Raw genomic sequence first — 13,601 nt, 5'->3', positions numbered from 1 at the left:
AGAGGTTGTGGCCTTGGGCGAAGCCACAGGGAAGGAGAAGCAGCAGGTTTCCCCCCCACCCCCCCTGCTACCCACTGGGGGCTCAGTTCGAGAGAGCTCCGTTTACCGATCGGAATTCCCTTTTCAAGGACAAGCCGAGCCTGTGAAAATGAAACTCAGGAGCTCAAATCCAAATTTGGGGAGAGCTGGAGAGCCCCAAATTATTGGAAGGCCTTATTTCGGTTTTGACTTCCAGCCACTCTCTACATTGGTTCTCTCAAGGCTTTTGAGAATAACCTCTTTAAAATAGGGTAGGAAGAAAGGGTTCGAAAAACACATTATTTCCTACCGCCTAACCATGAGATGTGGCTATCGATTACTAGAAGAGGGCATAAAAGCTGACACTAACCACGAAGGGATTCGAACCCTCAATCTTCTGATCCGAAGTCAGACGCCTTATCCGTTAGGCCACGTGGTCCCCAAATCTATTGTCTTGCTGCAACACTTAGGAAGTAAGTTTTCTGCCCCGTTCTGAGTCGTGAAAGTTAGGTAATGACAAAAAGACAATGGCCCCCACGCCGCCAGCGCTCTCTGTCATTGGAAAAATAGAAACTCGAGATTACGGGGGTTATCTCGGGCCAAGGAGTAGGGCCTTGTGAAGGGTAAGAACAATTATTTCGGTCTTGGGTACTCCATGGAGGGAAAAGTCATTGACTGGACGACTCCCGAGCAGAAAAACTGGAGTTTATGGCACCCAAAGGATGCCAAAATACTGCATATTGCCTGCATCGAGGGATATTTTAAAATAAGAGAACTCAGAGTTTCTCCCCTATTAATATTCAGTCACGCTCACAATTTTCAAACTTTAGGTACTTGGGATGTCTGCCTGGACAGTTGTCAGTAAGAAGGCAGTCTTACTACATAAGGCAGCATCTACACGATTGTCTTTCTTGTCACCCGGCATGGATATCTGCAGGCCCCCAGGCATAACAATTTCCCCTTTCCCATGGTTTTCTGGTATTTTCCCTGATTGTCATAATGTGATCAAAGCACTTTTCACAGTATATTTCTATCTGTTTGAAAAGAGAATGCTTGTTTGGGGGGGGGGGGTTTCTCAGGGTTTAGGGGAGTCCAGTGCCATTACTATTATTTGAGGCTTCCATATATTAAGAAATAAGCACTACGGTAGAATTACAAAAATTTTGACTGTGACAATTTTTACATTTAATAGATGAATCAACACAAAAACGTGTTACAATAAAATCATTCTATGGTCAAAATATTTATAGAATTTATAATGTTTTGTAGAGGGCTTGGCCCAATGATGTGATTATAAAGTTAGATTTTGGACGGCTTCTTTTAAGCTTGTCAGTGAATCTCTGTGACCTCATGCACCTCGTTTGAAGATAATGATGTCAACATTATTAGTCTACACATTAGGCATTTCCTTAATTTTCTTAAATTCTAGACCCTGGGAGCATTGGCCTTCCTGGCTTATTTGTGGTAGGTCTTGGCTTTTCTTGACTAGTAAATTAGCAGCTTTCTGGAGTACAGAAACGGGCCCTTTCACACAGTCTTTCTTCCCTGTCCACGGAATAACATGTAGCAAATAGTAGGAGCTCAATAAAAATGTGCTGAATTTCTCATATACATACGTTTTTGAATTTTGAGATTATCTTTAAGGTGGAGATTATTTAACAAGATCCTTCTCTCCTGAAAATATTTGAACATGGACTTGTTTTCTCTCTTTCTCTCTTCCTAGAAGCAGGAAGATGGTGGCTAAACCATCATGGGTAGTGTTGGTGGAAGTGGTAAGAAGTGGTTGAATTCTGGATATGTTTTGAAGGATTTGCTGATTGGATTGAGGGTGTGAGAGAAATAGGGAAGTCATACATAGCTCCACGATATTTTGCTTTAACAACAGTTTCCATTTACTGAGATGCGGACCACCACAGGAGGAGAGGAAGGAGCATTTTGGGGCTGGTGTGTGTGGGGTTAGGATAAGTTCTGTTTGGACATGTTAAGTTTGACTTGTGCACTTAACATCCAAGTTTGGAGTGGTCAAATTAGGATTTTATATGTATACATACATAACATTGTGAATATACATATTGAAATGGATATATATATATATATATATATATATATATATATATATATATATATCTCCAGTCTGTTGAAGACTCCATCTTTGAGAAGATTATCGGCAAGGAAATCCAGTCAAAATAATTTTTGACCATGCCTGGTGTGTTGCTTTCCATGACTTTTCCCCTCAAGCAAGAAAGAGCATCTGTGCCATCCCTGAAGATGGAGGACAAGAAAGCCTTCTCTAGTATTTCCTTGTGTATATCTTTTTCTTTTGTGTCTGCACTTTTTCCTTTGCTGTAATAAATCTTAACCTTGGGTAAATGTTGATCCATGTGACTCCTTCCAGCGAATCACCAACTACTAGGTGGTCATAGGGCTACCGGGAAACAACCATCCTTTTCCCTTGTTTCCACTGCACTTAACGTACAATCTTTTTAAAGAAATATCTGTACTATACATACTTGCACTATACATACGTATTTACTTGTTTAAAAGCATGTCTACACTGTAGGCTACTTAATGCCTTTTCTTAGCACCTAGCACAGTATCTAACACATAAATATATGAATAGGAATCCTTTCTGAGAGAGAGAAAACTATAAAACAGTCCACACATATATTTAAAAAATGAGGATAGCACATTCACAGAAAGATAGACAAGATGAAAAGGCAGAGGGCTACATACCAGATGAAGGAACAAGATAAAACCCCAGAAAAACAACTAAATGAAGTGGGGATAGGCAACCTTCCAGAAAAAGAATTCAGAATAACGATAGTGAAGATGATCCAGGACCTCGGAATAAGAATGGAGGCAAAAATCGAGAAGATGCAAGAAATGTTTAACAAAGACCTAGAAGAATTAAAGAACAAACAAACAGAGATGAACAGTACAATAACTAAAATGAAAACTACACTAGAAGGAATCAATAGCAGAATAACTGAGGCAGAAGAACGGATAAGTGACCTGGAAGACAGAATGGTGGAATTCACTGCTGCGGAAGAGACTAAAGAAAAAAGAATGAAAAGAAATGAAGACAGCTTAAAGAGACCTCTGGGACAACATTAAACGCAACAACATTCGCATTATAGGGGTCCCAGAAGGAGAAGAGAGAGAGAAAGGACCAGAGAAAATATTTGAAGAGATTATAGTCAAAAACTTCCCTAACATGGGAAAGGAAATAGCCACCCAAGTCCAGAAAGTGCAGTGAGTCCCATACAGGATAAACCCAAGGAGAAACACGCCGAGACACATAGTAATCAAATTGGCAAAAATTAAAGACAAAGAAAAATTATTGAAAGCAGCAAGGGAAAAACGACAAATAACACACAAGGGAACTCCCATAAGGTTAACAGATGATTTCTCAGCAGAAACTCCACAAGCCAGAAGGGAGTGGCATGATATACTTAAAGTGATGAAAGGGAAGAACCTACAACCAAGATTACTCTATCCGGCAAGGATTTCATTCAGATTTGATGGAGAAATCAAAAGCTTTACAGACAAGCAAAAGCTAAGAGAATTCAGCGCCACCAAACCAGCTCTACAACAAATGCTAAAGGAACTTCTCTAAGTGGGAAACACAAGAGAAGAAAAGGACCTACAAAAACAAACCCAAAACAATTAAGAAAATGGTCATAGGAACATACATATAGATAATTACCTTAAACGTGAATGGATTAAATGCTCCAACCAAAAGACACAGGCTTGCTGAATGGATACAAAGACAAGACCCATATATATGCTGTCTACAAGAGACCCACTTCAGACCTAGGGACACATACAGACTGAAAGTGAGGGGATGGAAAAAGATATTCCATGCAAATGGAAATCAAAAGAAAGCTGGAGTAGCTATACTCATATCAGATAAAATAGACTTTAAAATAAAGAATGTTACAAGAGACAAGGAAGGACACTACATAATGATCAAGGGATCAATCCAAGAAGAAGGTATAACAATTATAAATATATATGCACCCAACATAGGAGCACCTCAATACATAAGGCAACTGCTAACAGCTATAAAAGAGGAAATCGACAGTAACACAATAATAGTGGGGGACTTTAACACCTCACTTACACCAATGGACAGATCATCCAAAATGAAAATAAATAAGAAAACAGAAGCTTTAAATGACACAATAGACCAGATAGATTTAATTGATATTTATAGGACATTCCATCCAAAAACAGCAGATTACGTAACTTTCTTCACAAGTGCGCATGGAACATTCTCCAGGATAGATCACATCTTGGGTCACAAATCAAGCCTCAGTAAATTTAAGAAAATTGAAATCATATCAAGCATCTTTTCTGACCACAACGCTATGAGATTAGAAATCAATTACAGGGTAACAAACGTAAAAAACACAAACACATGGAGGCTAAACAATACGTTACTAAATAACCAAGAGATCACTGAAGAAATCAAGGAGGAAATCAAAAAATACCTAGAGAAAAATGACAATGAACACACAATGATCCGAAGCCTATGGGATGCAGCAAAAGCAGTTCTAAGAGGGAAGTTTATAGCTATACAGGCCTACCTAAAGAAACAAGAAAAATCTCAAGTAAACAATCTAACCTTACACCTAAAGGAACTAGAGAAAGAAGAACAAACAAAACCCAAAGTTAGCAGAAGGAAAGAAATCATAAAGATCAGAGCGGAAATAAATGAAATAGAAACAAAGAAAACAACAGCAAAGATCAATAAAACTAAAAGCTGGTTCTTTGAGAAGATAAACAAAATTGATAAGCCATTAGCCAGACTCATCAAGAAAAAGAGGGAAAGGACTCAAATCAATAAAATTAGAATTGAAAAAGAAGTTACAACAGACACCGCAGAAATACAAAACATCCTAAGAGACTACTACAAGCAACTCTATGCCAATAAAATAGACAACCTGGAAGAAATGGACAAATTCTTAGAAAGGTATAACCTTCCAAGACTGAACCAGGAAGAAACAAAATATGAACAGACCAAACACAAGTAATGAAATTGACACTGTGATTAAAAATCTTCCAACAAACAAAAGTCCAGGACCAGATGGCTTCACAGGTGAATTCTATCAAACATTTAGAGAAGAGCTAACACCCATCCTTCTCAAGCGCTTCCAAAAAATTGCAGAGGAAGGAACACTCCCAAACTCATTCTATGAGGCCACCATCACCCTGATACCAAAACCAGAGAAAGATACTACAAAAAAAGAAAATTAGAGACCAATATCACTGATGAATATAGATGCAAAAATCCTCAACAAAATACTGGCAAACAGAATCCAACAACACATTAAAAGGATCATACACCAAGGTCAAGTGGGATTTATCCCAGGGATGCAAGGATTCTTCAATATACGCAAATCAATCAATGTGATACACCATATTAACAAATTGAAGAATAAAAACCATATGATCATCTCAATAGATGCAGAAAAAGCTTTTGACAAAATTCAACACCCATTTATGATAAAAACTCTCCAGAAAGTGGGCATAGAGGGAACTTTCCTCAACATAATAAAGGCCATATACGACAAACCCACAGCAAACATCATTCTCAATGGTGAAAAACTGGAAGCATTTCCTCTAAGATCAGGAACGAGACAAGGATGTCCACTCTCACCACTATTATTCAACATAGTTTTGGAAGTCCTAGCCACGGCAATCAGAGAGGAAAAAGAAATAAAAGGAATACAAATTGGAAAAGAAGAAGTAAAACTGTCACTGTTTGCAGATGACATGATACTATACATAGAGAATCCTAAAAATGCCACCAGAAAACTAATAGAGCTAATCAATGAATTTGGTAAAGTTGCAGGATACAAAATTAATGCACAGAAATCTCTTGCATTCCTATACACTAATGATGAAAAATCTGAAAGAGAAATTATGGAAACACTCCCATTTACCACTGCAACAAAAAGAATAAAATATCTAGGAATAAACCTACCTAGGGAGACAAAAGACCTGTATGCAGAAAACTATAAGAAACTGATGAAAGAAATTAAAGATGATACCAACAGGTGGAGAGATATACCATGTTCTTGGATTGGAAGAATCAATATTGTGAAAATGACTATACTACCCAAAGCAATCTACAGATTCAATGCAATCCCTATCAAATTACCAATGGCATTTTTTACGGAACTAGAACAAGTCATCTTAAAATTTGTATGGAGACAAAAAAGACCACAAATAGCCAAAGCAGTCTTGAGGGAAAAAAACGGAGCTGGAGGAATCAGACTCTCAGACTATACTACAAAGCTACAGTAATCAAGACAATACGGTACTGGCACAAAAACAGAAACATAGATCAGTGGAACAGGATAGAAAGCCCAGAGATAAACCCACGCACCTATGGTCAACTAATCTATGACAAAGGAGGCAAAGATATACAATGGAGAAAAGACAGTCTCTTCAATAAGTGGTGCTGGGAAAACTAGACAGCTACATGTAAAAGAATGAAATTAGAACACTCCCTAACACCATACACAAAAATAAACTCAAAATGGATTCGAGACCTAAATGTAAGACCGGACACTATAAAACTCTTAGTGGAAAACATAGGAAGAACACTCTTTGACATCAATCACAGCAAGATCTTTTTTGATCCACCTCCTAGAGTAATGGAAATAAAAACAAAAATAAACAAATGGGACCTAATGAAACTTCAAAGCTTTTGCACAGCAAAGGAAACCATAAACAAGACGAAAAGACAACCCTCAGAATGGGAGAAAATATTTGCAAATGAATCAACGGACAAAGGATTAATCTCCAAAATATATAAACAGCTCATTCAGCTCAATATTAAAGAAACAAACACCCCAATCCAAAAATGGGCAGAAGGTCTAAATAGACATTTCTCCAAAGAAGACATACAGATGGCCAAGAAGCACATGAAAAAATGCTCAACATCACTAATTATTAGAGCAATGCAAATCAAAACTACAATGAGGTATCACCTCACACCAGTTAGAATGGGCATCATCAGAAAATCTACAAACCAATGCTGGAGAGGGTGTGGAGAAAAGGGAACCCTCTTGCACTGTTGGTGGGAATGTAAATTGATACAGCCACTATGGAGAACAGTATGGAGGTTCCTTAAGAAACTAAAAATAGATTTACCATATGATCCAGCAATCCCACTACTGGGCGTATACCCAGAGAAAACCATAATTCAAAAAGACACATGCACCCCAATGTTCATTGCAGCACTATTTACAATAGCCAGGTCATGGAAGCAACCTAAATGCCCATCAACAGACGAACGGATAAAGAAGATGTGGTACATATATACAATGGAATGTTACTCAGCCATAAAAAGGAACAAAATTGGGTCATTTGCTGAGACGTGGATAGATCTAGAGACTGTCATACAGAGTGAAGTAAGTCAGAAAGAGAAAAACAAATATCGTATATTAATGCATGTATGTGGAACCTAGAAAAATGGTACAGATGAGCCAGTTTGCAGGGCAGAAGTTGAGACACAGATGTAGAGAACAGACATATGGACACCAAGTGGGGAAAACTGCGGTGGGGTGGGGATGGTGGTGTGCTGAATTGGGCGATTGGGATTGACATGTATACACTGATGTGTATAAAATTGATGACTAACAAGAACCTGCAGTATAAAAACAAACAAACAAAACAACTAATAGTAAACTTTCATTGGGTTATTTGTATGGAAATATGTTAATATAAATGTTTGAGACATTACATGAAATTTCTAAAAATCTTATATGTTCTGGTATAATGTTATAAGTCATAATTCTAGTTACTACTTTAAAATGTATATCTCAGAAATAAAAAAAAAAAGATTAACTATGAGTTGAACCTGGATGATGCATACAGAAGAGTTCATTATACTGCTATTTTTGTTTATATTTTATTGTTTTTATTGTTTTCTATAATAAAATGTTTTTAAAAATTAAAAAAAAAAATGAGCATAGAGAATAGTTCTGTTAGAGATTGTAAAGCAAGGTAGAGCGTAGAGACACATTTACCAGTAGCCGCCGAAGTGGTTTTCTCAGGTCAAAGTACAATCATGGCCACCCAAACTCTGCACTCTGTCCCAAACTGCTACTTATTTACTCCAAAGATTAAAACTCTAGTAATTGCAAAGAATCTGCGCCGGGATGGCCCAGGAGATTTCTAGTCTATCACCTTAACCACATGGCCACAATTACCTAAAAGTAGTGCTTTCCGAATTATGTTATAGAAGGAAATGTAATTCAAGATCTTGGCTTCCACCCCTGCCCTCAGTTTAATTCAGCATTTTCGCAGCTTCATAGGGCAACGAGAACTGTCGTGATAAAATAGCACGGTTACTTTGGCAACCAGAAGAAATCACGTAAACGGTTTCACGTTTATTTTCAGGGAGTCATTTTAGCTCCAGAAGTTAAAAAAAAAAAAAAAAAAAAAAAGGTTGGGGCGCCATTTTATTTTCTTCCCTTACTGTGAAACAAGGTTACACAATTTTAACTACAGAAGGAAAAATAGCAGAGGATGGTTTCGATCCATCGACCTCTGGGTTATGGGCCCAGCACGCTTCCGCTGCGCCACTCTGCTCCCTCCTGACAACCTTCATCCTAATAACACACTTAACTCTATTCAGAGGCGACTTAGCCTCTAAATTTAGAAGACTGTAAGAAGGCGCCTATTTATTTCAATTCCTTGGCTACAAGTTGGCCAAGTCTCTGGAATAATGTCGCTACCAGAATCAGAGGAAACGACGAGGAGTAGAAAAGTAAACATTAACAGAGTTAAGTTACTGGGCGCAGAGGTGAGGGGTGGTTAGATAATTAAGTGAGAATTACAGGTTTTAATAAACAGGGAAGGAAACGAAAACAAGAGGAAAAGGAACACGGGCGTCCGCGCGGCGGGCGAGAATTCTACCACAGAATCACTAACCAACCATGTATTCGCCTTTGGGAAGAAAATCCTTTTGGTCAGATTTCCCTTGGCTTCGTGATGGAGAGGGTGAAGTCCTGCAGTTTTAAAAGTCCTCCGGAGCGGGGGTTTCGGTTTGAAGGGATTTTGTTGTAGGGAGGAGTAATGCTGGAAGCACCGTAAACTTGGGGGCAAAGCGGGGCTCCGCATTCCAGCGAAGGTTGCAGCAGTTCCGGTCGTGTGGGCCAAGGCTCCTGAGCAACCGTTCCAAAGCATCCCAAGCAGCAAAAGATAATTAGTAAAAAAAAATGTTAACTTTTTTAGTCTGACGCAGCTGTTAAATAGGTCCGAAAAGTCCCACTTAGGAACGGAGAACCTGCTGGAGACTCCGTGAAGGGCACACTCGGTGAACGGGGACTAAGTCATCATGACGTCATCGAGAACTGAGCCGCGAGGAGAGGGTCCGGAGGGCTAAATGAAAGTGCCGGCGAGCGCGCTTTCAGTCTTCAATTCGGTCCGAAACCCGCTCATATAAGGGAATTGCCTCGGGGTTTCTGTCGCTGTTTTGAAAGTTGTCAGAGCAGTGTTATCATGTCTGGACGAGGCAAAGGTGGTAAGGGACTGGGGAAGGGGGGCGCTAAGCGCCATCGTAAGGTTTTGCGTGACAATATCCAGGGTATCACCAAGCCCGCCATCCGGCGTCTGGCCCGGCGTGGTGGGGTCAAGCGCATATCTGGTCTGATTTATGAAGAGACCCGCGGGGTACTGAAGGTGTTTTTGGAGAACGTGATCCGGGACGCGGTCACTTACACGGAGCACGCCAAGCGGAAGACCGTCACCGCCATGGACGTAGTGTACGCTCTCAAACGCCAGGGACGCACCCTCTACGGCTTCGGCGGTTAGGTCGCTCGTTTTCAGCGATTTAACATCTTTTACCACCAAAGGCCCTTTTCAGGGCCGCCCAAATGTTTCGGTGAAAGAGTTAGCACTTTTTGCTGGTTTCCCTTGGTTTTTATAAGGTGTACTTCATTTACTTTCAATTAGTCAAAAGTTATTTTTCGTGCTTTCTAATTTCTAGTTCACATTTTAGGAGGGCGGAAGTTGGCTGATCTGTGTATGTTTCTGCTTTGTGGAAGTGGTTTCGGGTATAAGTTTGGGCATTTTAAACGTTTCGTGGGGCAGTGAAGAAACTCGCAGAGCACTGTCTTCCCTAGGAAGATTCCATTTCAGTTCTGGTGTATTTCAAGTTTGAAATCGTGTACGCATAGTGCTTGAATACTGGAGAGAAGTCGGCTTACACTGCCCGCAATGTAGTGATGCGAGGCTCCCTTCCCCCGCCTGTGGTCCGTGCTCAAAATGGCGCCGAGGACGAGGAACAAAGAAAGCCTGCGCCCGTGTTGGAAAGCGGGGCCCGGAACAAAGGCGAATTTACGAGTGGGGGGGGGTCGTCCCCTGCGCGGGGGCGCGCTCCTGAGCTCTGCTGGAGTGTGGCCCTGCTGCTAGGCTCTGCAGACTTAAAACCCTTGTACCAGTGCTTTGGGGGTAAAATTAAAATGCACAGGCGGGGAAAGCTAGCACGTGTTGCTAGGCATAGAGAACACTATATTCTGACTTCGTATTAAGAAGATTTTAAAAAGCCGATAGGAAGTATGTTACTTAATGAACAACATAAATGTCACCTAAGCTTGACAATTAAGTAGACATGATTTTAAAAAAATACTACACAGGCATCAGTATATTTTACCTCAAATTAAGTACGCACTATTTTTTTATATTTTAAAAAAGCTCCCATATAATCACTGCCAAACTAAACCCAGATTCCCTAATATCTAATACTGGGTTCACAGTAACAAATCCCAGTTATGCCCCAAAATGTCTTAGATATCTGGTTTGCTTAGGAGGATCCAATCACGCCTTTTCAGTCTCAGGTTTCTCTCTCTTTTTTTTTTTTTTGTCTCAGGTCTTTTAATCTACAAGTTTTCTCCTCTCCTCCTTGATCTCGTTTAGTTTTTTGATATTGATTTGCTGTAGACCTGGCCTATAGGATGTCTTGGTTTGGCTTGTTTCCTGCTGGGGTTATTTTCCTTGACTTCTGTACCCTGAATGCCCTACAAGTGATTTTCCCTAGACTTGACTGAAATCACGTTAATTTTCTTGTCAAGGAACAGTTACAGATGATTGTATGTAAATACTATTGTACATCAGAGGCACTTGATGTCGGGGTTATCCAGATTCAATATGATAGATCAATTACTGGTTTACGGTGATTAGTTTCTTTGTAAAAGCAGGTTTTTCCTCCTTGTGGCCTGCAAGTAATTTGTAGGGTGATACTTTGCGAGCCAGAAATCAATGGAGTCATTTGTAATCTCATCTGTTTTAAAGATACGGGCTCTGGTGCTTAAATATGAAAAGGATCAAATGTTATTTGAGCTAAGGCACTGGTTTGAGGAAACAAATTCATATGGTGATAATTTAATAAACAAACAAAATTGAGCACATGGCATATACCAGGCACTGTCTGATGCTATGGAATCATAGCAGTGAACAACTGTGAACAAAACAATATATTTATATTCATGGAGCTTATATTTTGTTGGAGGGGGCACAAACAAAACACGTAAAACAGTATGTAAGATGGTGCTATGAGGACCACTGAAGCTCGGAAAGGCATTAAAGTATGGAGGAAGGAGGTGACATTTTAAATGATATGGTCATAGAAGGCTTTACTCATAAGTGATGCTTGAGGGCAAAAAAGATTGAGAAAGTGAAGTTCCAAATGGAAGGAAGATCAAGAAGGAAAGCCTGGATGTAGAAAGGAAGTATTGTGGTTGGGCGGAGGGAGGTGAGTAGTTCTTATATGGTCTTCTTTATAACCCAACACATCTGACTATTAAAAGAGGTACCTCTAATCCTAGTGAGGCATGAGAAGGCCCTTGGAAAGTAAGGCACATGTTGCTTGAATTGGCCATCAAAGGCAGGGAAGACTTACAGTCACAGGCACTAGGTTGTCCTCAGAACAGTTCAGGGGAAAGAACTGGTTTCAAAGAGGGGCTTGGACTGTTAGAAGTGGTTTGGATTGTTCACACTGCCAGACAAGGAATCCTAATTGGTGTTAAATGCTAGTAGGCTTTCCGGCCTACTGCCTTGTTTATGGCTTCAAGATTCTGAGACTCCAAATTGGACAGGACTAAGAGCAGCTTCCCAGCACTTCAACCAGATGCTTTAGCCAACAGCTAATATTTTAGAAGATCTTCTCTGTGCAGTCACCACCCTGAGTACTTTACTTGTGCTCTTTTACTGATCACCCCAGCAATGCCACACAGTAGTTGCTAATTATTATTCCCAGTTTAGAAGGAAATGCTCACAGAGGGTTTAAGTAAGATGCCCAGATTTAGCATTCAAAGAGGCAGTCAGGACTGTATCTTATGCTGGGGGATTTCCCCTTAAACCATGCTTATCCATTTCTCAAATATACTTATGTATTTGTTTTCAAGAATACATTATTTTAAAATGTATTTAAAATTAACTTCGGAAAGCAATAAATGAATGCCTTAATTATATGTGGAGTTTAGGGAATTTTCTTCACGAGCACCATTCAAAATATCGTAACTTATTTAATGTTCACAAAAATCACTGTGTAGATGTAGGGAAGAAATTTTTTTTCCTTCTTCCCTTCTAGATTCTTTGGCTGGCCTAATAATTTATAGAAGACAGATTGATAGGAGAAAAACAAAAGGTAACAACGTGTATCTCCTGTATACATTGGAGAGCCCCAGTAAAACAGAAAATCTACAAAATGGCTGCGGCCACCACCTTAAATACCATCTTCAGCTAAAAACTAAAAACGATGGGGATGGGTAGTCAGGTTCTGGGAAGCAACCAGGAAAAGCACAGGAAACACGGGTAACGTTGTTATGCAGATTTAAGTTGTGGGCTTTTCCATAGATAACAGATTCGGCCATCCTCCTCTTCCTGGTACAGTAAGAGACACCCATACAAAAGGAATATTTCTCTTATAAATGTAAACGTCTCTTACGAGAGTAATTTTCCGAAGCTTTCAGAGCTTTTTCTCTTTCCTTGATGGTCATACATAAATATAATTTTGAAGTCTTGAGTTACAGACCCTTAAGAGACAATGTGGGTGGCTCTTAAAAGAGCCTTGAGTTATTAAAGAGGAAGCGAGCTTATTTGGAGCTGGTGTACTTGGTAACAGCCTTGGTGCCCTCGGACACGGCATGCTTGGCCAACTCTCCGGGCAACAACAGGCGCACGGCCGTCTGGATCTCCCTGGACGTGATAGTCGAGCGTTTGTTGTAATGCGCCAAACGCGACGCCTCGCCCGCGATGCGCTCGAAGATGTCGTTGACAAATGAATTCATGATACCCATGGCCTTGGAAGAAATACCAGTATCCGGGTGAACCTGCTTCAACACCTTATACACATACACGGAATAGCTCTCCTTGCGACTGCGCTTGCGCTTCTTGCCATCTTTCTTCTGAGCCTTGGCCACCGCCTTTTTGGAGCCCTTCTTAGGAACAGAAGCGGACTTAGCTGGCTCAGGCATCGCAAAACCAAAACCCCACCACGTAACGAACGAGAAACAAATACGCCCACCAGCAACCGGCCTCAGTATTTGTTTGGTCTGTATGCAAAT

At 40.1% G+C, this 13,601-nt stretch overlaps 2 protein-coding genes and 2 non-coding genes across 4 annotated transcripts; 1 reads left to right on the top strand and 3 right to left on the bottom strand.

Annotated features, from left to right (window-relative positions):
* Nucleotides 1-384: 384 nt before the first annotated feature.
* Nucleotides 385-457, bottom strand: TRNAR-UCG (transfer RNA arginine (anticodon UCG)). Its single transcript has one exon. It is a non-coding gene; the product is annotated as a tRNA-Arg (tRNA).
* Nucleotides 458-8,553: 8,096 nt separating this feature from the next.
* Nucleotides 8,554-8,625, bottom strand: TRNAM-CAU (transfer RNA methionine (anticodon CAU)). The gene has a single exon. It is a non-coding gene; the product is annotated as a tRNA-Met (tRNA).
* Nucleotides 8,626-9,525: 900 nt separating this feature from the next.
* On the top strand, nt 9,526-9,876 carry LOC132374491 (histone H4). Its single transcript, XM_059938206.1, has one exon. It carries the CDS (start codon nt 9,538-9,540, stop codon nt 9,847-9,849), a length of 312 nt encoding a protein of 103 aa, XP_059794189.1. The 5' UTR covers nt 9,526-9,537; the 3' UTR covers nt 9,850-9,876.
* Nucleotides 9,877-13,042: 3,166 nt separating this feature from the next.
* On the bottom strand, nt 13,043-13,520 carry LOC132374486 (histone H2B type 1-C/E/F/G/I-like). The gene has a single exon (XM_059938201.1). The coding sequence runs from the start codon at nt 13,509-13,511 to the stop codon at nt 13,131-13,133; it is 381 nt and encodes a 126-aa protein (XP_059794184.1). The 5' UTR covers nt 13,512-13,520; the 3' UTR covers nt 13,043-13,130.
* Nucleotides 13,521-13,601: the final 81 nt, after the last annotated feature.

This window comes from Balaenoptera ricei, chromosome 11 (assembly GCF_028023285.1).
Source record: "Balaenoptera ricei isolate mBalRic1 chromosome 11, mBalRic1.hap2, whole genome shotgun sequence".
Lineage (NCBI taxonomy): Eukaryota > Metazoa > Chordata > Mammalia > Artiodactyla > Balaenopteridae > Balaenoptera > Balaenoptera ricei.
The sequence above is the reverse complement of the archived record's forward strand: the minus strand, read 5'-3'. Positions and strand labels throughout refer to the sequence as shown.